Raw genomic sequence first — 27,890 nt, forward strand, 5'->3', positions numbered from 1 at the left:
TTATTATAATTTTAACTTTTATTTCATCGAAGGCAATATTACAAATAATTTATCAACTTTAAGCCAGGAATTACATACGGTTGAAATTGAGGGAAAAAATTAAGAGGAAAAGAATATTGAAGATAAAGAACTCCTTTTCTTTCTTTTATTATAGAGATATACACATTATGGAAAATAAGTCCATCTTCTTCATTATTATTATTATTGATTTTTTAAATTACTATTTCCGAAAGTCTCCAAGAACACAATAATAACACATAAACATCAAAATTCGCGCGACCTTCTCTTAATAGTTTGTGCTTCACAAGCGTATTAATTTATTTATTATTCACTGAAAAGTATCTAAATACACATATGATCATTTCGTTTCTTTTGTGTGTAATAATATTTTTTTCTTTCTCTAAAACACGTGAAAAAATGTAAAATCAGTGGCTTATGTATATAATATTATTATTATTAAAACACTTATATAGGCAACAAGAACCAGAATAAAGGTAAATAGTGAAGAATTAGGGAAAAAATATGTATATATTGTAAAATATAATTGCAGACTAGATTAGAATCAATTTCAAATTAGGCCTATATTCTTTTTCTGTCCATTTTAATTAAAAGCGCGGGGTGTATTTTATCACTACATTTCTACTATCAAAGCAAAAGGGGGATTAATGGCACGAGAAAATTTGCAGCACCCTCGTATAAAAATATCATGGACAGAAAAGTTTTACAAGGAATGGGGGAGGGGGAAGGAAAGGAAGAAGGTTATTTATGTAAAAAATAAGAAACAATTTCTACCCTAAAGCAGTTGTACAGACTGAAAAGAATGGCACTATCCAGTGTAGCAAGTACTAATGCTTCAGGGCAGTTAAAAAGTAGTTTTTAAATTACATTTAACTATAAAAAATGAGCTATTTATTTCAATATTACAATTATTATTAGTAGTAGTATTATGAGTTGTAGATTAATTTAACGAAAGGTGTAGTTACACATCTGAGTGTTAGTAAGAAACAACGTTTCAGATAATTAATATAATATAATATAATATAATATAATATAATATAATATAATATATCAGTAATATAGCTCATTTACGTCCTATCTCTGTATCGAAATTAAACTTTCGTAATTCATTACTATTTGCAACAAAAATATTTATAATCTTTAGAGAGCAAATTTTAATCCTATTGTCGGTTTATACGCTTATTATAACCTGTTTCTTTTTTACTGTTAAAATATTATCAGAAATCTTTATGTACTATTTTTGTATTCCTGTGGGTATACTGATATCTAACTTTCTAGTGTCCCTGACTACTCCTATTTACACTTCGAATCTTTAAAGTATCATGAACTCATAAAAGCAATTACAATTAGTTCTTTTTCCGTAGTTTGTGATATATTCAAATCTGCAGCCATTAATACTTTTTCTGATTTAGATATAGCATTTCCTAATTTAGCTATTAGTATTTTTCTGTATAAAATGCCATTATTTTAGATAGGAAGTGAAAATATGTCTTAGCCATTAATATTTTCTCTGATTTTGCTAATAGTATTTTTTGATTTAGCTCTTAGTATTTTTTCTGTATAAAATGTCATTATTTCAGATCGGAAGTGAAAATCTGTCTTTATAAAAATCTCTATGTACTTGATTGTTATCAGATTAGAATTAAAGATACGGATCGATAAGCGTAAAACAGAATCGAAAAAAGAGCGAGATATTTTACTTCAGTAAGCGCCCTCTTTCGAAAAAATGTGTAAGTACATTATAATTTTATTACGCATCACATAGTTTATTAAAGATAGATTGTTAATAACATACTGTTAAGTTACCTCAAATTCACTTATTTTAATTCGGAAGCTAATTTTTAATCTGGATAATTTATGTTCTTCACAATCTTTTTGATTCCATTATATAACGCACGTATTAATTCTCTTAGTTAAAAAAAAAATCCTTACAAACAAGGTAACAACGATATTACTATCAATAATGGCTGTAATTTTCATACATGGCAGAATAGTATCCATTATTTCATAAATGTTATTTTCTATGAACTTATAAATAATATGATTTCCAAATAATAAGAATTGTGAATGATTCGACTTTAAAATGGACTGAATTGGTGGCTAGCTACATTCACATAAAATATAGAGAATACGAACGTTTTCAGAGAACAACTCTGAAAAACTGTAGAACATGTGGAAAATGATAAAGCTAATTTAGATAAAGTGATTATACACACTTGTAAAGCTAAAAGTTTTCATTTTACACAGTTATAAAGTTGTATATCGCTCAGGATCACTTATGTGGGTACAAAAAGATCACTTAATAACGTTTGTTGTTTTATGGGCTGTAGTTCCACACAATACGGCAGACAACGGACATGAATTTAGCTTTACACTTGAAAAGCAAGATTCAATCTAGATTTTTCTACTTGCATGTTCATTTACATATATATCAATGGGTTGGATTTCAGTTGTCTTTATTGCATTTTTCGCCTAAGTTACCCACCTCTCTATATGATATATTTAGCTATTAGTAATGTATCTGATTCAGCTATTAGAAATGACTGATTTAGCTATTAGTAATGTCTCTGATTTAGCTATTAGTGTTCTTTCTGATTTAGCTATTAGTAATGTTTCTGATTTAGCTATTCGTACATGTCTCTGATTTAACTATTAGTATTTTCTCTGATTTGTAACTCTTTTCGATTATTTTGAAGTAAAAGAAATTAAGGAGCCTGCATAATTCTAATTAACCAAGACATGTTCTGATTACACCGATAACACAACAGAAGTCTCAGATGTGTAACTGTACCTTCTACATTATTTAGCTGATTCACGAAGAAGCTTCATTGAATTTGAGTTTTCTTTTATTGATAATATTCCTGTTTTAAATCGTTCAATATCTATTATATAGAACTAGTTGGAAAGAAGACAGCGGGGTCTTCACAGAATGGGCACAACCTCTTCACTTCCAAGTTAAAGGATGAAGGCAGACAGTAATCCATGTTATTTACATTATCAAGGACAAAATTGTAGTCAGTCTTGCCATCCTAAGCACGCATGGGAAAAAAATCACGTTCAGTAAAATCATGTGAAAGGACCGATATCCTCCCTCAATTACCATGAATATTTAAAGATATTTGATATATTATTATAAGTAATCGCCAGGTTGACTTGAACTGGCTTTCCACTATACTTATTCCAAGATAAATATAGACAAAGTATATTTTTGTCAGTGAGTTTTTTTTTTGGTTGTTTTTTTTACCGTAAGTTTTAATGCCAGCCATAAATCAGAGTTACATACTTGAACATTTTTATTATTTATTTATATGTTTAGCTTTATCTAACTTTTATTACACTAAAAATAAAAATAATTACAAAATACAGCGCAAAATTAGTACATACTAATGCATTATTAAATTTATTATCGACATAAAATAAATTTATTGAATATCTCGTTTCTAATCTACTACGTTATCGAAATGGGCCTTGATTTATTACCGTTCCAAGAAAATAGTTCGCCTCTGTTTAAGTTCGTCGTAATTCTCTCAAAGGTATCACTGACTTTTTCTTATATTAGAAATAAGCGCAGCAGATCAAAATACAAACTCTACATTTATTGCCGTTGATGTGCGTAGCATATGATATTCCCTCCATGTTTAAAATTAGAACCAACTACGTGGTTTTAAGTGTTTATATATACACTCCAGACGATTGTTCTGTCCAAGATTTATGCATATTAAAAAAATGATTTACGTATAGAGTTGCAATTACAGTTTATTGATTCAAATTCCGTTATTTCATGGCATCAAAAATAATTAAAGATGATCTCATTTTTTGGATGTTTGATATTTTACAATCTTCCACATGTAGAACTTATTTATCAACTTCTTATTTATAAATTTCGGACTTGTTGCGTCAGTCTAAGGGACCCTAGAAAATTGGCACATTGTGCTCATATCTTAAGATCGTCCTGCCCAGGGAAAAATCTTTTCAGATACTGCTTCATTAATTTAAGTTTAAAAATAACGGGAAACATTATTTGTAGTTGTCATTAATATATGGCCCACCCACACATTCCATACCACTTGTTGAATTTAGTTACCAAATTCAACTTACGTAAAAGATCTCGTCTATCATTTCTCCCATGGTGCATCTTAGGCAAGAACATACAGTCATTTTACTCCGAAAAATACAGACAAGATTGTCATCAATTTCAGCTCATTACAAGCGACACAACGTTTAAGACATAAACATCTTCATTCATTTACAAGTGCAACGGTCACTTATCAAGTGAAAAAACTGTGAATCTACACGTCACATGTGCAGAAAAAAGACCAACATAAAGATATCAAAGTGCGTTCAAAAGCTCTCAAATACGACTATAACTACTGAACATGAGAATTCCAATTTGAAAAACAAAGATTTCGGTTGGTCCATTACTACCAGCAAAAGAAATGGATACAGACCACAACAACTACGTTCAGAATTAGAAAAAAAAATTCTTTTCTGCGACATCATAATTAAATAATTAATGTGTAACTTAAAAGAAACAAAGAAAAAAAATGTGAAATTAATCAAACATGTTGCAGTAGGAAAGGAATATCACACAACAAATCGATCTCAAGGAAAACAAGAACCTTAATGATATACGAATTATGTTTTGATCAGCATTCGTAACTTAACTTACAGGTCCAACATGATATGCAATTGCATAACGTTTTAGATTAAATTCATAAGCAAAAATATGGACTTTATTTATTGATGTAGGTAGTCTATGAATAGACAGTACTAATTATTGGCAGTATTATTATAAATCATTGATAAAATCACTTATATATATATATATATATATATACTTAGTGATACTGAAATTAATACTCGTGTATAATTGATTGCAATATGTAGAAAGTAAATACATATTAGTGAATAGTATATGCAAGCAGAATAATCAGTAATTAAATATCTACTTTTTATTATTACATTACTTTCAAACAATATAATAGGATTGGATGTGGGTCTGAAAGCTTTGATAATAAATATTACTTGTACACGGTATACGACGTACATGCAAACTCTCGAAGGTCGGATATATGTTGTTAAATTTTATTGTATTTTTTTAAAAGTATTTGATGTACTAAATCATATTTGTCTCAACTTCAATATTATTTCATTATTAAATTAATTTGTCTAACTAGCATAGAAATTATAACAATCAACGGAGCCTATACAAGTACCTTTTGGCCATATCTTCACTCGTCGTATTCCTGTTGCGCTATAGGTTAATTATAGACATTGCGAGAGCATCACAGTCAGTGGCGTATTTACGATTTTCTTTCGGGAGGGGCTTTGCTAACTTTCGGGGGGGGCTTTGCCTGGAAATGTGAAAATTCTGCAAGATATTTCATTTACTTTACTCTATTAAGTAAGATTTCGGGGGGGGCTTAAGCCCGGAAGCCACCCCCCTAAATACGCCACTGATCACAGTATACAGACAAAGCTTTTGTCTATTCATAGATATCCTTCAAATAATAAAGCCCATAAAAATTTTCTCATTAACTTCACCAAATTACTGGGCAGCTGCGTCTTATCTTCAGCTGACAAAATTCATTTTTTCTTAAAAATGCTGATTTTACAAATACATATATCATTTTGGGTTTCTATTGCCATTTATATAAACTATAAACTGTTAACCGCAGGAGCAAAAACATTAAAAATTTAGTTTCAAGTGATACGTTTTTGAGAGTTTGTAGGAAAGAATAAAGAAGAAAGTATTACGTGTCAGAAACGAAGTGCGATGGAAGCACAGATAATTGCACTCACCAATTATAGTGCAAAATTTAGATTCAAGCTCAAGTCTTGCTATAGTGTGAATTTAAATATTACCGGAAGTCCTTGCATTAGGCTCAGCTATGTACATGATAAACATTACACAGCTTCCACATGGCTATATTGTTAGTGTACACGCCTTCGACGCCAGAGACTCAGGTTTGATTTCCAGTGAGATCTCCTGAGATTAAGCTGTTACGTACAGGTCTCATACAATCTTAGCGCAGAAAGAATGTTAACCAACCAATAGTCACTACAGCGTTGCTTTTTTTTTTTTTTTTTTTTTTTTTTTAAGAATATTAACCGAATAAATAAAGTTTTTATCACATAATGCAATTCTTTGTGCTAAATTGCACGCAATGTAGACGTCCAGCATATCAATTGCGACAAATTCCTAGAGGTATTGACTTCATAAATTGCATGTAATTATCTTTAAAAATAAAATCTCTGCTAACACGAGAAAGAATATACAGAAATGTGCAATTTTTGCATGCAATTTAACAAATTGGGACAGCCTCAAACATTGTTGCAACATATTTCATGCAACGATTGCATAATACTTCTTAGTTTTGACCTGTTCATGAAGTAATTGATCATTCATCTTCATATCTGCCATTGTTTAATGCTTTCCAACAACATTAAAAGCGTTTAGAACCTCTAACAATGCATACAAATCATATATATTAATGTCTTCCTAACATCGATTAGCCAAGATAACCTTCTTTTTGGTATCTGTTGAGAGCCATCGGACTTCGAAAGTGACACGTATTTTTAACAAGCCATAGCTATTATTTTCATTAGAATTATTATAAATAAATTCATTTATTAGGTGCCAATTATTAAATACATATCGCTTAGTGCTTGTTGGGGGAGAAGAAATATGTATAATTAAACTGCTGAAAAATATTTTAATAGGAAACAAAGAAACGGGTTGATAAAGTACGCAGGATGGCTGATTAAAAAAAAAAAAAAAAAAAAAAAAAAAAAAAAAACCATTAACATGTAGGAAATAATTTTTTAAATAATGTGAAATAAAAAGGTAGATTAGATGTAATGATACAACACTGACACGTGTCAAGTTTTTAACTAATTATTATGACCATTTTCATCAATAAATAATAACAAATATATATCTACATGTGATTTAAATGTAGCATTAATTGTTCAGATTCTATTAATTGAATTGTAAATTAATTTTCTTTATCAGCGGAATACTTGAAGCTCGACATTTAAATTTTCAAAAATAGTTTTCTCAATTACTTTAGAAACATAATTCTATATATATATATATACATATATATGTGTGTGTGTGTGTATGTTAACTGCGTATTTCCTGGAAAGTCGTTAACATAATTGAGTAAGTTAAAATAATATTTGTTGACGTCAACGAAGTAATATATATACAAAAAAAAAAAAAAAAAAAAAAAAAAAAAAAAAGCAATTTTACACCCAATGGGAGGTGAAAAAATTATTTTAGAATACGTACCAATAACTAAAAATAATGTTAATGGAAAGCAAAGTGACTAAATTAAGACACTTATTCCTCATTACAATATTATTTGGTAGGTTTTGTAGCTATGGTGCTCTCATTATTAACAATTGATTCAATATTTACGTCTGTTTATCTCACATGACTGCTAAATATTTTTGTACTAACTAAACAGGGAATGAAATTCGTATCTACATGGAAAGTTTAAAACGTAGACAGGACGGTTCAATATGCGTTGTCTATTGAATCGGACAACGTTATAAAGAGGTTCAATTGTGTTCTTTAAAAGGATTAGGATCTGAAAAGAAATATTTACAACAATTTCTAAATACACGTTGCTTTTTTTTTTTTTAAATCATATTCATTTACATGTTCACTTAATACCTGTCTCCTAGATCCAGTAGCGGCTCTCGAGGGAAGTCACACCGGCCTACAAGCTAACGGAAGAAAATTGACCGAATTTATACAGCTTTCTGAAGCTGTATCAGCCTACTTTACTATAACTTATAACGACAAAATTTAAATTTTGACCGATGTGACCTACCACAGCAGCCACCTCTGGCTAGACCTGTTCAGAATTCGGAAACAATTTCTTATATACAGAAATGTGCGATTAGATTCTACACTATCATATCTTTAAACGATATTCAAATTCCAATAACTGAGTATCACTGTCATTATTTTCTTGTGCATTTTATTACATCAATCGCGCAGAATCATTATATACGATTTAAGCGTAATACATATTACGATACGAAATATTCGTTGTTACACACAGGAAAAACTGTCTTAAAATAAAACTACGAAAAAGTTTTATATGATGTATCTAGGAACGATAAAGCCGTCCGTTTAATTTCTTATATGGAGAATACACATTTAAATCACATGTTGATTCATTACAAAATGAAACATATGATTAAAAATAGATCATAAAAAAGTTCTAAAATTTTTTACACAACCTTTTAGCATAGCATAGTATCTTGTTTGACAACCAGAAAAAAAGCTCCTTTTAAAAATAATACTAAAGTGAAACATGATTTAAAAAAAAAAAGAAGAAGAAGAAGAAGAAGCACTTGATTATTATACTTTTGCGAGTTTTAAAAGTGGAAGCGCAGAATTCGAGTTTACGCAATCGAAGTATTCTAAAAATGACAAGTGCAAAATTACATTTTTGAAGACCTATGTTTTATTTAATACTTAACATTTTTTAAAAAAAACAACGAAGAACTAAGAAAAAAATTGCACGTTACATATAACACAATGACACATACCGTGTACTTTACTGATGGAATATGGTATTTTACACTACCAGGGAAAAAACTTACAGGCATTAGCAAATTGTGCAACACATTTGAAGGCAAATATATCTTCTTTCCGAAAGTTGAATAATTTTTTTTGAAAAAAGAAAAATTAAAAATTATCACATTATAATTACTAAACTACAAACAATTTGAACATTAGTTTACGCACTCAAATTGAATATTATATTTCAGATATTTTTTCGTTTGTTTGTAGTTTTTATATTACACTTAAAATTCAAATTACATGTTATTTTCTTAAGGATTCTTTTTTTTTCTCTCTTAGGAAGATGGGATAACTTACTTGGAACGAACGATTATAACCTACAATATTATAAGTTACACATTCTCTTTTTTAATATTCATATATATATAGTCATTATATATATATATTAATTTTTTTAACAATTCCTGAGAAGAAATGTGTATGAGAAGTATGTACATTCACATACAGACAACATCACACTTGAAAAAAAAAAATTATGCCGTTCTACAGTTTAGTTTAACAATACATGAGCCTCGTTGATGTATCTGAATCCATTTATTTTTAAAAAAAAAATCCACCAAAATGTACATGTTCTGGACACGTAGCTTTTTATCGTTAATTAAAAATAATAATAATAATAGAATTATTACATAACTGTTATATCTTCTTTATATCTAATATACAAACTAAAAACACCAGTCATATGTTCTTTACTTCTTCCTAACTTTCTCAATTACCATACTTTTATCTAAAGTAACAAATCTAAATTATGTTTTCTGCAGGACTAGATACTTTATTCAGTTTTTTTTTTTTTTTTCCTGTACGCTGCAAACATGATGAAAAAAAAATATATATATCAGTTCTGACTCAATATTCTTAACTGTAATGTCATAATAATAATAATAATAATTATAGTAATAATAATCACAACTCGTATGCTGTATATGATACAATAAAACATCATCTGCCTACTTTTACCTAATTGATGATGTTATTTGTAATAATCAGCGTTATATTTTTTTTTTGTTTGTTTATCCTATTTATATGAGCAAGACAAAACATGTATTATACAATACACACAACTGTTGTTTTATTTCTTTGTTTATTTATTCATTTCATTTGTTAAGTGTCTAAATACAATCACATAACCTGTGAGCGATTATGATTTTTATTCTTAATTTTTATTTATTTATTTATTTATTTATTTAAGTACAACTTTGTTATTTAATACTGTCAGAACACATTTTTATATATATTTATATATTATATATATACTATTTTCAGTTGTCATGAGTAACAGATATAAAAATATGGACACTTTCTAAAACACTCTTAAATTTTTATTTCCACTTCCTTTGATAAATGATGTAATAATAATTCTCCAGATACAGAGTAAGCTTAATTATGCATTTCTTGCGCTGTTTCCTACTATAGACTCTAATAATGTGGTTTCTTTTTCTTTCTTAATGTTTTAGTATACATCAACTGAAGCTATTGTGTTTTTACTTTTTCTGTCGAACACTATGAAATGAAATGTGACAAAAAAAAGAAAAAGAAAAAGAAAAAAAGAAAGAAAGAAAGAAAAAAAAGAAAAAAGGGCACACATTTATTTTATATATATATATTCATATATTAAAACGAATTAGACATCATTCCTTACAAGGAACTTGATGTTCCATTACTTTACCAGGCAAACAAAAGAAAGTAAAGTAGAAAATCAGATATATAGAGAGAAAAACACTTTTGGGACACTTTCAATGAATCACACACACTCATTTATATATATATATAAAACATTGAACGACTGGACAAGTAAAACCCATGTCATTGCATACCTTCGAAAAAAAAAGGAAAGAAAAATGAAAGAAAAATATGTGTATATATAACGGGAAATACTGTAAAACATTAATGCTGAGTTTCTTTCTTTCTTTATTTAATTATTTTAACTTAGAACAAAGGTTGATAAAACATCTTCATTCATTATCCATCATTTATATGGTTAAATACGAACCTTTACACCTGTTACGGAACGAACCAGGGACAAATACAGGTACCTTATTGCAAAGATTATCAACAAAAAGAACTTATTTACTTCTCTTTACAACAAGTCGATCTGAACATCATTTTCATTGTCACTGCCAAGAGTTTTAGAGTTTTTTTTTTTTCTTTTTCTTTCATTATTATTATTAAGTCGTAATTCGCACGCGAAGTAGCCCGGTTTCACTGGGATGCTTGAGGATCACATTGCAGGAGTCGGACAATGGAGGGATCACTTTTGGCACCCTCGATGAACTCCTCAAGAGACAGCTTTCCATCCATGTTTTTATCCATTTGACGGAAGATTTTATCTGTTCTCTTCTCAGGAGTCGATTCGTCTTCGGGCATTTTCATCACAGAACCAACCATTTTGTAAATAGCCTGAAATTACAGAAGAGGACATATATCATTATAAAAATCAAATATCATACATATATCATTATAAAAGCAAAAGATCTCAGTCTGACAGTAACACTAATATGAAAACTTCACTATTTTAAGAGTTAAGGGTTGCATCAACATTACATGAAACACGAAAATATTTGGATATTCATAATCTATATACATATGAAGATGAAAGTCACTATGTGACTTAACTCTTGAACCACTCGACCGATTTCGATCAAATTTTCAACATAGATGAGGTTCGGGCCTAGGATGTTTTCGCTCATTTCACTTTGACGGTGCAACCCAGAGGATGGGTAGGGAGTGAGGTATTTAAAAATGAACGAAAATGACCAATATTAGTATCGAATCCATAGTTTTCGGGGTCACTGAGATGAACAGTGACACTTCTGATTCCGTTTAAATCCAAACCCAGTCCCACAACTTGGGGTAGGATATACAAGAATGACCGATATTAGTGCCGAATCCATATTTTTCGGTGTCGCTGGGATGAACAATAACACTTCCGATGCCGTTTAAATCCAAATTCAGCTCCGCAATTTGGGGGAGGGTATATATATATATATATATATATACAAATGGTCGAAAATTACTCGAATCCATAGTTTTCGGGGTCGCTGGGACGACCGTTGACACTTCCGATGCTATTTAAGTCTAAATTCATCCCTTTATGTCCAAAATGAAACATATTCTCCCCGTGCGAAGAACGGGTATTTTGCTAGTTCCTTATAAAACCAAGACGTCAGCCAGGTTAATAGTCGTTGCAATCTGTGCTGCCTCATACAAAACGCCAAGATATATAGATAGCGTGAAGATAATTTAAAAACGATGCGAAGGCTTGGGAGGAACACCAAGTATTAAAAAAAAGAATCATCGCAAAGCGGAAACAGAAAAGAGATTTCGCTAAGCGCTTCATCAGATAAGGAGGGGGGGGGGGAAGTGGATTGAACAGAGAAGAACAGTGAAATAGCTGTTAAAGAGTTCAGGTGAATTCCATATTGGAATGTAAGGTCACGCGATAGTGTTACCAGGTCGTGAGCAAATGGAGTTCTGTGGAAGGAGATAAAGCCAGTGAAACAGGTTAAGTCAGCAAGAGTGCAGGCGAGTGAAAAAACAATAAACATAAGGTGTTTATACCATACAGGAAAAGGATTGAAAAAGAAAAATATTCAATGTTGGCTACCAGGCCTTTTTTTTTCTTGTGAGTTCTTCTAATAGATAATGTCTATGTATTTTTCCAACAGTCGACTCCTCCCCGCTTCTTTTCTGATTAAAGTTTGTGATTGTAACACATATATCATCGGATTAGATAGTCTTTACTATGGGCAACTCTACACTATAGACTGAATAAGGCCATGAGACTCATCGGTAAGTTCTATGGTATCCAACGTGTTAATTAGTAATAAAACTAATAAAAATCACCTAGGTATATAAAAATAATTCAAAATAAATAGAAAAAAGGGGATAGATAATGCAGAGTGAGAAAAATAATTGTAAAAGTAAGAAAAAAATTGGTAAAGATTAAAAGAAAAGTATATGGAAAACAGAGTAATGTAGATATAGATAGTTAACACCATGGACGGTTCACACAAGGATGCTAATGTAAATATTCTCTCTTCTCTTTCTAACAGACATGGAAAAGTGCAGAAACGACTTTAACGTGTAGTCAAACGTACTATTGTATGCTGTGGGACAGATATATGGGAGATTTGAGTTCCACTGGTGTATCGGTGATCGTTGGTCCGAATCGAAAGAGAATTTAAGAGTTTTGCCTAAACAGAAGGCTGGACAGTGGAGTGCGTGTACTTAGAGACAAGATTAGAAGAATTGCAACTACCGGAATAGTGGAATGTGTGGTTTTTCAGAATGGAGATCTTAATAGCTTAAATTAGTTTCAATTATTATATGTTTATTTTTGAGAATTACATCCTGTAGCTATGGCCGTTAACTGCAAAAGACAATTACACATGAATTATGACAATGGATTGAATGGCAAAAAGATAACACTCAGGCTTGTATTTGAGCATGGGCCACAGGGGTCCCGGCAAAGAGCAGCATATTAAAAAAAGCGTTTTCTTTTGTCATTTCTTACACACTGTGTTCAATAAAGTGCCGGGGCTACCTCGAAATAATATACTTAACGATGCCAGAAAAAAAATAAAAAAGGTTAGTTTTCTATATCTATTCCTTCCTGCGCCACATACTCGGTGAACTGGTTGTAGGAGATCTGAACGCCTTAGGAAAGTCGTCCAGTGGAATGCTGTTCATCCCGCCGTTACAATCGCTTGAATCGATTAAAAAAAAAAAAAAAAAATCACCTTTGAGAACAGATTTGAGCTTAGGGAAGAGCATAAAGTCCACTGAGGTCAAATCAGATGATTATGGGGAGTGCTCAAGGACTGTGATCCTTCTTTTAGACAAAAACTGACTCACAAGGAAACTAGTGTGGGCCATCGCTAAATAATGTTCATATGCGTTCTGCATCATTCCGCACATTTCAGTCAGGACCGGCCCTAGGCGATTTGCAGCCCCGCGCAATAGCATCATTTGCCGCCCTTTCTCCATAAAGAACAAATCTTAAAAGCCATGATTTTAAGTATGCTGCCCCATCATGAATTACGAAGGGGAGAGAAAGAGACTCGCACTCAGGAAGGCCTAAACACTACAAATACAATCTCGTTGTATCTGTTTTTTTTCTTTCTTTAAATAATAATTTATTATGTTAGTGAAAGATAAAGCAAACACACCTGCAAAGAAAAGATGGTAATCCTTTTTATAGAATTCTATATCGAGCTTCAATCTCAATATATCAATTTGCAATTCCAGTGCAACTAGCTCTTTATCTTTATTTCTTGATTTTCCTTCTACATTTGTTAATTAAAAAAAAAAAAAAACTTGTTTTCACTTTCAATATTAAGGAGCTTCTTTATGACAAAGAGAAGACTAGTTTTCATATCAAAACTGTGATAATTAACTAAATGGAGCAGGTGTTCGCTACTGTTCGAGAATTGAGTTCTTGTATTTGACAAAAATCAAGCAATTCATGCTGCGATTTGTTTAACCTTGTGACATTAAGCTAATGCGACATAAACATGATTTATGAATATAGTACTCAAATAGAAGGTCATCTTAGTACATTTAACTCCCATCATCATGAAGTTTGTTTCCAAAAAGAAATATTTATTTTAAATAATACAGTTATGATAGATTTTGCCGCCCCTCTAAACATACCACCCCGTGCAAATGTACGTGTTGTACAAATGGCTCTGTCTCTTACACTTATTACTACTTTTTCCGGCATCTCGATCACTTCTTGGGACGAAAGACTTTCCCTAATGATCGGACGGTTAAGGATTTCTTCGCATTGAAGACTCAAGAATATTTTCGCCTTGGAATCCTGCAGTTGGCTAAAAGGTAGCAAATGTATGTGGTTGTATTTTGATTAACCAAGAATTGCTTTTTTACTTTTTCTTTCTTCTTTCTTTGCAAATGACGCACTTGGGGCGGACATTTCATCCACACCAACGACAGACTTATGACATGTATGATTTTAAATTACGGTCCAATCGATTTCTCCGAAGATAGTTTGCCGAAACTGTTACAATATTATTTATTAAATAGAATATAAATATAATAGTATATTTATTAAATAGTATAATTTATTAAATAGTATTAAATAGTATGAGTTTTCCTTTTACCTTAACCCTAATATAAGGACTAACTCATTTCTCACGAAAAAATTCCAAAAGGGGTGGTTCACATTTGGGTATAAGTTTTCTTCGTCCGAAGTTTTTCGATAACTCCTATAATTTTGTTTGTATTTCACAAATAAAGTTTCAATTGCAATATAACATGATTTAGTTTAAGAAATTGGAGCGAGAGAGTTTAGTTCGGTTGCTTGCATCTTTTGATTAGTTTTTTTTTTTTTTTTATGAACTCAAAATAATCTATTCGGATTGTTTTGAGTTTAAAGTCCTTTTCAACACTGTGGTTATAGGAGACGTGGACTTACAATTTAACGTGAGATTTGAAATACGTAAGTTCCCACCAAGAATCGAAGCTGGGCTTCCTGCGCCGAAGCACAGTTGACTCAACTGCAAAACTAGCAGAACAAAAATCTGCTACTTCTGTGATTTCGTTGACCAATGGATATGTCTGAGGCTCTTCCCTCCGATCTAGTGGATAGCATGTGTGCTTCAAGTGCACGGAAAATCTGATTTAATTTCCGGTGGGAAAGCATTGAAATTTGAATGTGTTACTGTGATTTGAACATATATACATGCCAATTAACGTCTGATGAAGATAACGTTACGTTATTGAAACTGTTACGACTTCTTTTAATTTTAATAAAGAAGTACACACTCTGGTGAAAAAAATATTAATTATTCACACACTCCCATTTTATTTTTTTCCATTTCTTTTTCGTCATGTTCATAGCTCTGGTTTGTCTGCTCCGAGTAAAGAAGGAAGAAAGAAAATATCGCTGAACGAGAGACTAAGCAACACTTTTCTGGAATTCACACTCTTACACCGTTTGATACCTAGTACTTACCGTTACTATTTCCAGCATTTCTTGTCGTGAAATATATCCATTTCCATCTAAATCATACATGCTAAAAGCCCATTTTAATTTCTGTTCTAGTTTACCCCTAGACGTTACTGACAGCGCACACAAAAATTCCCGGAAATCAATCGTTCCATCTCCATTGGCATCGAATGTTCTAAATACATGCTCTGCAAACTGAAAGAAAAACAGATATACATATATTAATATGATGTTTAAGGTTTATATATATATACAGGCTAGTGGTTATGTAATTCGATGAAAAAACATGTACACGTAATTAAAGAGCAAGAAAATAAACAACTACAATTTAACAAAATTTCTAAATCACAACAGGACAAGCCTTTACTCTTACTAACCAACAATTTTACTAGTATTTCTTAGAAATAACATTACCTATGTTAAAAAGTTATTATACAATAAACAAAACTCCTTACTCTTGATTTTTTTCATATAGGCCTATTATTTCCTATATTTTCGATAAATTTTCCCTTATTACAGGAAAAGATTGAACGCAAGGCAAATAAGGTGAAATAACAGGAAAAAACTTCTAAAAATACTTTACTTAAGGTTGGTTTAAAGGGACAAGTTTTGCCGATAGATGGCACTACAGTCTTCGTGTCTCTCCCATGTATTTTTTATCCTTCACGAAAATTCACGATTTCTCTTACAAATTTCAACTTACAGACTTCAAATTTTTAGAAAAGGAACTTCATAATCTATCGAAGGCAATAATCCATGCCGATTTTTTATTTAGATTTTTCCTCATTGTTGAAATGGCTTGATTGTTTAAATTGATATCCAAACCTTTAACAATGAAACTGTTTCAACAATGAAGAAAATTCTAAATAAAAAATCGGCACGGATTGTTCCCTTTAATAGGTTATGAAGTTCCTTCTCTAAAAATTTGAAGTTTCTAGATTGAAATTTATAAAAGAAATAGTAAATTTTCGTGAAAGGTACATGGGAGAGAGAGGAAGACTGTAGTGACATCTATCGGCAAAACTTGTCCCTTTACACTAACTTTAAAGTATTTAACACTTTTACAAAATGCGGCGATTTTCTTTTAGTAGGTGGGCTAAAAATGAAAAAATGGAATTAAAATTAAAAAAAAATAATAAGGATGGCTCAGTGGGAGAGAGTTTATCTCTAGTGCGTTGGGTCTCTGGTTCGATCCCGTCAAATAAATTTGTGATGGACAACATCGTGTCCGTGGATTTTCTCGGGGCACTCCCGTTTCATTTTACATTCTCATTCCACCAATTCTTCCCTCATTATTCACTTGCCTTAATCACCCGTCTGCCTTAACCTAAAGAGCATAATCGCGGGACGTTAAAACTAAGCATTGAACCTCTTCCTAAGGTTGCGGGCTAAGGTTTTTATGAATAAAACATTAAATCAATGTTTTTAGTCTTAGTCACTTTACGCTTAGGCAGGGCCATCCATTTAAGCTCTCTGCCGTTCGAAGGGGGCCCACTTCAAAATAAAACTTTTCTACTGCAAATTAAACTACACAAATGAATAAATGAAGTATGGAATAGGTTCACCACATCAAAAACTCTTAAACGAAGCAAAAATATGCTCTAGGCCCATTTCAGTAAAATGTGTACTATGGTGCAAATGCTTTACTAAACATTGTTAGGGCTCATCAAATCTAGGAGGGTTAGATGGACAGGTCATGTTGCCAGAATGGAAGAAAGTAGGAACGCTTTCAAAGTTTTAACTAGAAGTCCAGTCGGAAAATGACCATTAGGAAGACTTAGGCGCAGATGGAACGACAATATTAAGATGGATTTCGCAGAAATAGGAATACAAAGTAGATGGTTAAGAAGAGAAGTCAATGAAGAGTTTTTGTAAACGCGGCATTGAACCTCCGGTTTCCATAGGGCATAGAGTTAGTTCGTTAGTTGCAAATGCTTAAAGGATGGTAGGAATTAGACAGTTTACACTTTAGCGAGAGTTTGCATCTTCCACCAGCAACCCGCTGGTGGCGTACCCTCATATTTTAAACAGATTAATGAAACATTAGCCGAACTCTTGTATGATACTTGAATTTAATATCTTTAATTAACATGTCGCGTGTAATGGCGTATCTGTTAAGTGTGATAGCACATAAAATCTTTCTTCCACTAACTTTTCTATTGATAAACTAGTGCCTTTCTTCTATTACAACCTGGACATGATTTTCGCCAGGGATTTAGATGGATGCGAAGTCTACCAATCTAACTGCTGCCAATAAGACTTAGTGCAAGACTCAGCTTGACTAACACAGCTTCTAGATGGTCATTCTCCTAAAATTAGCCTGAAACTTACACCGAAGTTTCGAGATCCTGTATTTATTTGGAGGTCGCGTTTGTAAACATGGAAAGTTATGGTTTTCGATGTCAACATCTGAAATCTTGATGCTAACGGTAAATCATCAGTTCGAATGAGAGACTTATGTGTATCAGCATTATGTAGTAGAAAGTGTTAAACATTCTTATAAGGTGATGCATATATAATTTATATATTTTTAATATGACAAACTGTTATACAATAAACATACACAACATAAATGACATTTATTATTCTTTAGTGTTGAATGAATTAAGAAAACCAAATAAACTAAAACAACTTGAAATAAATCGTATGTATAGACTCATTGAAATTTTGGTCTACGATTTATACACGATAAATTATTAATTTAAAGTTGGTTCCACCACAAGTGTTACGACTTCCCGAAACGCTTTCTTAAGGCTTTAAGTTGTGTTAAATATTGTCCCCTCAATTTAACTTGTAAACCTAGAATAGCTCCAAAAAACTGAAAATAATTTAAAATGCTGTTCGTTCTCCATCCTCTGAACAAATATATTTCCCCAAAGTGAAACATAAATGTAATTTGGTCCCTACTTCAGTAAATCGCAATTGTAGCCTAAAAGCTATAAAAAAATGTTGATTAAGATTTTAAATTCTCGAGAAGGCAAAACTTCATATTTCATATTTTTAATACGAGGTCCAACTTCATATTTTTCTACAGGAGACAAAATATCAATGCTTATTCTACCTGGAAAATTTCATAGTTACGACGCTGAGCTTACTTTAATGTATGCGTACAAAATTTCAGAGCTCTAGTTAGTACGGAAGTGCGTGAAATTTAAGTTACAAGTTCTGACTCTTGCCAGATCTTATAACCAGTTGTAAATAACCAGAAAAGTAAGATAATAAAAGCATTGTAAGAATGAATAAATAAAACAAATAAAAAAAAAACTGCTCTGTATACAACACAAGTATGTTTGTGCAAGGACTTGAACATGATATGTAAACTTCGATTCATCATGGAATGCAGTGAGAGTTTCCAGGACCGTCAGAAGCCGATTATGGTGTAAATATCATCTCTATGTTTGCATTATTCGTAACCTATGTGAGGGGATCTGTCCACTCGCCCTGCTTTAAATAGACATATTTTCGCAATCACACGCGGAAACTTTTAAAACTTTAGCTTGAAGAAAAGTTTCAATCGCCCAAAGATGATTCACACTTATAATGAAACTTACTGTGCATGAGCAGAAATTCGATAAAGAACATTTTATTTATCCAAATAAAGAAATAAATAAGTGTGTTTGTCTATTTGTCTTTTATTCATTTCGGTAGTTGAACGACTAACTTCGTCAATTGTGTTACAGAAAACAATTAAATGTATGGAGATGAAATCACATAATTCTTGGTCAACACATCTTCCTTAACAAAACTTCCTCAACTCACGTGTTACACTTCGTCAGCTGTGTATAATTTTCAACTCTTATCATCAATCAATTTTACCTAGTTATACGCACTCCAGCAAAACTATCCATCAATACACGTCATATTTGGTCCAAGCTGCCCTGATCAATATTCAATTTTGGATTTAAACTGATTAACAGTTTAACCTTTCTTTACCGTAACGATGAAATGAGACAGGACTTTGTTAGGTTTTGGATATTACATTGTCTTGAAGACATTTGGATAGAAAACGTTTCTGAATGAGAAGTATTATGCACTAGCAATAATAATGCTGTTGTCTTGACTTATTTATTTGGGAAAGGCTATATGTTGAAATTTGGAAAGTGATTTTGTGGTTCTATGGAGGTTGAGATTATAGAGACAAGTTAATGAGTGACTTGATAATTATACTATATTGTGGTTGAAAAACGAACATGGAATATGTATCGAGTACAAAGATATTCTTTAAAATAAGAGCAATATGAACAGATAATTAATGTTGAATTAAATTAGGCTTATTCCATTTAGAAATGAGATGCATTATTAAGTTTTATAACTGAGAATAGACACTTCGATGATTTTGGAAGATACACTATAGTTTATTACGTTAAAAAGTTGAGAATTTTTAACCTAATGTTTATCCAGTACTCGCATGTTTATCCAAGCCACAGTACCTCACTAGGAATCAAACACGGGATTATAAGCACAGAAAACACAAGATTTATCACTTACCAGGTCACTGCTCAATTTTAAAATTTATCACATTTTATTACCCAGAATTTTCATGTTATTAATGTTATAATAATGCATATGTGCTTGAAAAGGTTAGAAGAATTTTTAATATTTCTAGAATTATATTAACGTGTTCTTTCATTCAGTATCAATATTGTCTTTTATCATCTCAAAGTAAGATACCTCACAGTTGTATTTAACTTAATAGACCCGAAAGTACCAAGTGCTCGAAATCTTTGGAAAACACGCTATGCAAAAAATACGCAGCGCATAATATATTTTATTAACACTATAGCGAAGGTAAAATCTCCAAATTTTGTTTACATAACTCACAAATAAACGATGTGACAATCATTGTGTAGCAGTAAATATCTACACAACACTCCATTTTGTCCCCCACACGCAAGTGTTAGCCGAAGAATGCTACTATTACTGTATAATGACTACGCAGATCCACATGATTAACAGAAATTAAAGGCATAAAGATAGTGTATCTTTCATAAATCTCTCGTTGCACGCGGTTTAGTCATTACACTGCTACGATGGGTCATCCATATTTACTATAATACTGCATACTGCGGCGAACAGCTGCGAAAAAGGAGTGTCGCGAATAAAAATTCCGAGACTTTCTCGCTGTTTTGATATAACAATTACCACTCTCTGTTATGTAATATATGGTGGCGTGTTGTTGACGCATTTCACTGGTTATCAATCACGTTGTACTATTTGAATTTATGTCCTCGATGGTGATTAATCACGTAGTTCTTGAGATTTCTTTGTCTCCCATTCGGACGGATGGACCGGCACTTGGACAGGGCACACGGTTATATAAAAGAATTTTGATAAACCAAACTTCTTAAAAGTGAAATGAAATCTTTAGTTACACGTCACATGCTTAACGGTACTGAGTATCTACGATATCTTTAGTCTTCCCCATTATTTGTATGGGGAATTATTTCTCTGGTTTAAATTTTATATTATATTATATTATAGTTTATATTTATATTATATTATATTAAATTTTATATATATAGGGGTTGGACAAAAACAATCTAAAACGTTTGCAAAAGTGTGAAATACCTAGTATGGTGTGGGGCCTCCTTTTGCGTCAAAAACAGCTTGGATCCGACGTGGAATGGACGTATACAGCTCCTGAATCGTGGTGTGTGGAATTTTGTACCATTGTTTCTCCAAAACATGCTCCAGTTCCTTAAGGGATGCTGGTGGAGGGTAATGAGACCGAACACGCCTTTCTAACTCAGACCACAATGGCTCAATGATGTTTAGATCTGCTAATTGTGGGACCCAAGGGAGGTGTGATAGTTCCTGGTCATGCTCCTCAAAAGATGATTTCACCGTTTTTGCAGCGTGACAGGGTGCCAAGTCATGTTGGTAGATGCCATCACCACCAGGGAACAATATTTGGGCCATGGGTAGAACCTGGTCCCCCCAAAATGGCCTCATACGCCTTAGCATTCATCATTCCATGCAGAGCTATGATGGGACCTGCAGAAATCCATGATATCACTGCCCATACTGTAACAGAACCACCCCCATGCTTAACAGTTGGGAGCAGACAGTCTGTATCATAGGCCTGCGACGGTGTTCTCCATACGTAAACACGACCGGTTGTTGGAAACAAGGTGAAGGTCGATTCATTGGACCACATTACGTGTTTTCACTGCTCATGAGTCCATGCTTTGTGGTCCTTGCACCACTGGATACGCCTCTTAACATTTAGTGCTGTGACCAGGGGTTTGGCGATAGCGGCCCTGCCATGAATTTTCATTTTATGAAGTTCACGTCACACTGTTTTCGATGAAACCGGGTTCTGTAGGCCGGAATTGAGTTCAGACGTAATCTTCATTGCAGTGGTCTTCTTTTTAGCTGCTACAATCCGTTTTAATGCCCTCTGGTCCCTATCTGACAGGATTGTCTTTCGACTACTGTTGTGCTTTGCAGACGTCGTTTGCCCATGAATTGTGTATGCCCTCGTGACATTGGACACAGTGACTTTCGATACCCCCACATTGTTCACCAACTGATGCCACTGAAGTTCCAACCGGACGGACACCAACGATCATGCCTCTTTGGAAGTCTGTCAGGTCGCCCATTTTACCGCACCACTTTCACACCACGACACTCACAGGTGAACTGGTTACTGCTGACGGAAGAGGAAGGTCCTCATGACACATTAAAAACAAAACAAAAAAAAAAAAAAAAAAAAAAAAAAATCGGCAACCGCAACACGTGTTGTACAGTGGAGGGCCAAACTTACGCGTCCTGTATGATGTGTTTTTAGATTTTTTTGTCCACCCCTGTATATATAAAGACATTTAAATAGATCTAAGGAGAAATCCGTGAAATCAAACCAATAAAATTCCATAAAGAAATAATAAAATCACGTACTTCAGCGCAATGGTGTTTCATTTAATCGTCGATCATTCTGATATCTTTCAGACATAAACCTCGAAACTAGTTGAGTTGCTGCCAATTTACATTTTCGATCTTGTCTCTTTCTCTTCCAACTGGAATATTATTTTTTAACACTTCACAAATTTAATGAATCTTCAAACATTAGCGGAGTAGATTAAAAGCAATTTAAGTTAATGTTAAAATGCGTACACTATGAAAAAACTACGTTATGTTTATATTTGTGTTTGTTTGATTGCGATTATAAAGAACTATATTTCTTTATATTCTGTTTATATTATATATAAAAAAATAGCATTCCAGTTTGAAGACGAAGATACGAGATCAAAAATGTAAGTTGTAGACAACTCAACTAGTAATTCAAAAAGGAAATGAAATGAAATCTTTGTTTTACGTCCCAAGGTTATGCTGACGAGGCTTAAGGAAACGGTGATGATAAGAAATGAATCAAATGGTGGAATAAAGAAAGTGAAGAACCCCTAGAAAAGCCCCACACACGTTGTTTGTCCACCACAAGGCTCACATGGCGCAAGCTGGGATCGAACCAAGGATCCCATGCACCAAAGGTGAACGCTCTACCACTGAGCCACTGCGGCTCCAACTAGTAATTCAAGTTGCACGTTTGGAAGATGATGCCACTCTAACGATGGCGATTAAATAAGTGCCAATATGCTAAGAGTGAGTTTATTAATTCTTTATTAATTTAGATAACAGAGAATAAAATGTAAGCATTAGCTATTAAAATGCCACTTCATTCAAAAAAAAAAAAAAAAAAAAAAAAAAAAAAAAAAAAAAAAAAAAAACCCACATAAGAAATGAGCTAAAACACAAATACAGTGCACGTATTCAACATCGTTAAGTCTTGTAGGTCAAAAACAGATGGATCATACTTACAAGTGAATGATAACGGAAAAATTGCTAGAATGAGTATGTACGAGAAATCTTTCATTATCGTAACTCCCAGAAAATTCACAAACACGATGTTCTCCATCATAACTCATGACCTGGAGTTAAAGACTCAATGTACACAGCTCAGCACTTTACTACTGAGTTACCTAGCACTCAGCAGAAAATTTAAATAACGAACGTAATGTAAACCCTTTTCTCGCAACAGATAGAGACACTGCACAACTGAAAGTCATTAAATAGGGAAAAAAAGGAAAAAAGAAAAGTATAGTGACCTACCTTCGACGCATCACCGTACGGGAAAAAGTTCCCATATATTTTTTTGAATTCTTCCACACTTAAATGGCCGCTTGGACAATCTTTGAGAAATCCTTTGTACCATTCCTGAATTTCTGCATCTGAAATTCAATACAACGATATTAATCATATTAACATGATGGCTTGACTAATACAACTAATATTATAGAGTGGTTAAGAAATTTAGAAACAATGGAAGAACTGACGGAACAGCACATTATCTTAATGCACAGTACGCTTCACATGTTCCTCCAATTCTCAACATACTTTCTCAAACGTTCTATCATCATGTATATTTGAATACTCTTCAACAACATACCTGGGCTGTACTCGCAACACTGGTGAAAGTCAAGTACACTCACGATCGTGCGTAAGTATGGTCTGGAAAATGGTAGTTCGGACTATTGTTGAGGTAAATATTACCAAAAACAATAGAGAAAGCGAGTACTTGTGGTGCTATGCATGGTTGAAGTAGCCAGTGTTGCGTGAGACAGGGCTCCACCGTATGTGCAACACGTGCATTTGCACGGGATGACAAGTTTTTGGGTATATAAAAACCTAGCATAAAATATACAAAACTGAAATGTAAAAAAATGAACAAGAAATCCGACTACTGTGGCCTTATTTCTGATTTTGCAAGGATGAAAGCAAGAAAAGTTTATTTTTAAAAACCATACAGTCATAATCCACTTTAATAACAACAGTGTAATTAAGTATATGTGCTTTTATGGTTGTTCATTCTACAAGATGAGAAATCAACACGAGGCTTTAAGTAACATAATTTTACAAGTATTTTGTTTTCAATTGACAGCATCGGCGAGAATTTGATACGATACGTTTGACGTGGTATAAGTCACACGCTTTTTGTTATTTCAATTTGTATCTAATGAATGAATAACTATACTTAGACAGGGGCGTAAATAAGGGCCCCGCAGACCCCGCATTGCGGAGCAGCCTCAAGCCATCAGGGGGCCCCAAATCGTGAAGGGAACGTAGAGAAGGGGCCCCACTCCACGCTGTCTGCGGGGAGGCCCCCAAACCTCTAGTTACGCCACTGTACTTAGACTTACATTATTTAAAAAAAAAAAGTCCAGTAATACTTTACATGTTCTCACCGATGAACACTTCTTCTTACTAGTACTTTATTATTATTATTATTATTATTATTATTATTATTATTATTATTATTATTATTATTATTATTATTATTATTATTATTATTATTATTATTATTTTCATTAGCGCTGCTAAAATTATGAGAGATGGCAAATGATACTATTGAACGAGGCGGCAAATAGCCTAGACCCGGCTCTGGCGTAAGGTGCTCTAAAACATGAATACGAAACTTAAACAACATTCTTGGATACAAATGGAAATAGTCTATGGCCAAATTGCAAATCAGTGTTATGAAGAGTGGAAACGATGTGCTACCACTCGGAAGGCTACACGATGCGTCAACGAGTTTCGTTCAGTCCGGAAGAAGTCAGCTGATTGAACTCGTAGTGGTTTGTTACAGAGGAGCGGTCGGAATTAATGCGAGATCTCTTCGAAACTGATCATCACTGAACTGTCAAAAAGGAACCCGCAGAAGCTGGGCTTAGTCTCCACACTGTTTCATCCTGAACAAGAAACTTCAACACTCGCTGTCCCATAATAGGACAGTGAACTAATTGTTGACTAGGTGATCTTGGGAGATCTTAGAACATCCACAATACTCATCACACGTTAGCTGTTTTGAAAATTATATTTTACGAAAATTCTCTTAAACCAGTTAAGCATTCAGAAATACAAGATATATTGGAGTGCATTCAATTCAGCAGATGACCATTAAAGCAAAACTTTCACTACGCTTGAGAACTACTCCTTGGTTGGGATTGAAGTTAGTGAAATGTCTTTCATAGGGGAAAAAAAAGCATGTTTCTTTCTTTACTAGTTTCATTCTGGTTCACTATGCTACAAACCAGGGGTACCCATCCGTTTTGATAGATGCTGAAACCTCCTAAATTTATCTCACATATTTTCCATAACAGCAGCCACTGGACCAATGGTATAGTCCTGTAATCCAATTGATTAGAAGGTGAAATGGTGCAATGGGGAACGGTTGATCTTGCAGCTGCACGAAGTCAATCCTTGGTCGTGGTTCGGAGTCCAAGTTAATAATAGTAATCATTCTGTTGCATAAGGACGCAAAATACGGAAACTCCAAAAAACTCAAACTTAGATATTGCTTTTAAACTGATTCAATGGCTTATACCTCAATACTTCACTCTCAACTCTGGGTGCAGTCTTAATTAAAAAGTCTTGTTCTTCTATTAATTATACTTATTTTAAATATATTGTAATCATACTAAATTCTAAGTTATTTTTGGAACATCTAAAATTTCAATGATATGCTATGGGTTATAATCCATGCACCCCCTGCTACAAACGTAAATATTCGATAAAACATGACGGTATTCACTACCTATTTGTATTCTAGGTAGGGAATCCTAGAATATTCCTAAATACGATGCGATTATAGCGCTACCAGAGATTTGTAGAACATGTGCTGTTTAGGACAGGTGCTGTTTAACACTAGAGCATATGAGGTTCAATGAAGTGTAGAACTTGTGAAATTTTAGGACTAATACAGTGTCTCCATCAATACGTGCAATTCGTGATGCATGGTCATAGGGAATGACCAATCTGTTCCACTCTGCTGCGCATGTACACTTAGTTCCACAACGTGTTGTTGGCCCCGACAACCAACCTTGCGCTGTCCTCTGAAGTTTCGTCCACAGTTTGTCATTTGCTCCAGCTAAGCCCAGTCTTGATCACTTCCACTACGTTTGCTCTCGAAAATTTCATGGATTCGGGTGTTTCCACTAGTCGTAGTTGAGGCACTAGTCCTTCAAGATCCCAAGATGTGAACTTGTTAACCTCTGATAACTAATAACAAAAATAATAAATAAGATTGGCGTTTACCCATCACACGCGAACTGATATGGTACGAACACATTATTCGGACTCGTCCTAATTCTGTGATCGGTAGGTATATATATTTGGAGGGGGGTCGAAAATTATGAAAATTTATAGTACTATATATGAAATCTACTTAATATATCAAACTTTTGTAGCTGCTTATACAGGATGTCTCGAAAGTCCGGTCTCAAAGAATTGTGACATAATTGGAGATTTAGAATAGAGATAATTGAATAAATAGAATATAGCTATATTATAGCGGTTGTTTCAGGTGTGACAAACATTACCGCTATTAATGTTTAAACTAATGTCCCTTGCACATATTGATACGAGCATGGAAAGCTCGTTGGGAACATAACATTGTTGATATGAGAATATGGCAAAACAAACAAAAAAAAAAGTCCTATTTTTGATTTATTCCAACGTTCCTACTTGAAATTAAGGCTATAATGTAGCTACATTTCACTTATTTTACTATCTGTATTCTAAATTTGCAATATTTTAGTATTTCTACGAGACTGAACTTCTGGTACACCCTGTATGTATTTTTATTCTGGTCAGTGGCCAAGGGCGCCCATGTTGTAGTTTCCAGGGGGGGCAAGTATAGGCGACATTTCAAAAATAGTTTCAAATTTTGCTGTAACTAATGTAAAAATTCTATTGGATTTTCGATATTCTGAAGTACAATTTTCTCTAGGGGGTGCAAGCGCCCCACCTTGCCCCCCCTGATGGGCGCTCTTGTCAGTGGCGACTTTCGAAGGAAATCACAACGGTAAAAATTAAACTTTTATTGCTTTAATTTAAGGAAAGAAAATTTAACTAATATTCTATAATTCGTGCCTTTTACGGATATGATTTTCCTCAAAAGCCGCCACTTCACACATGACTGTTTATACGTTGCAGTTTCAATAAATAATTATCCATTTATATATATATATATATATATATATATATATATATATATATATATATATATATATTCATAAAAATCCAACATACAACCATAACATGAAGCTTACCTGTAAATTCAGTATTTTGCCTAAGGTCTTCAAGAACTTCTGGCTTCAATTTACTGTTCTGTTTCCCCATGTTCTCACTACTCTCTCTACTCTACACTAAAATGCGGGTTCACCTTCGTGCCTAGAACAGAATTAGTAACTATTAGTATTGTAAAATATACTAACAATTAGTTTAACTAGCAGAGTAAAAAAGGTACGA

At 33.1% G+C, this 27,890-nt stretch overlaps 1 protein-coding gene across 1 annotated transcript; it reads right to left on the reverse strand.

Moving 5' to 3' along the window:
* Nca (neurocalcin homolog) lies at positions 1-27,890 on the reverse strand. Its single transcript, XM_081764501.1, has 4 exons — positions 27,692-27,890; positions 23,694-23,812; positions 15,594-15,782; positions 1-11,017 (listed from the first exon to the last, which is right to left on the reverse strand). Exons 1-4 carry the CDS (start codon positions 27,759-27,761, stop codon positions 10,820-10,822), a joined length of 576 nt encoding a protein of 191 aa, XP_081620627.1. The 5' UTR covers positions 27,762-27,890; the 3' UTR covers positions 1-10,819.

Source organism: Thermobia domestica, chromosome 7, assembly GCF_964235325.1.
Source record: "Thermobia domestica chromosome 7, izTheDome1.hap1.1, whole genome shotgun sequence".
NCBI classification, from domain to species: domain Eukaryota; kingdom Metazoa; phylum Arthropoda; class Insecta; order Zygentoma; family Lepismatidae; genus Thermobia; species Thermobia domestica.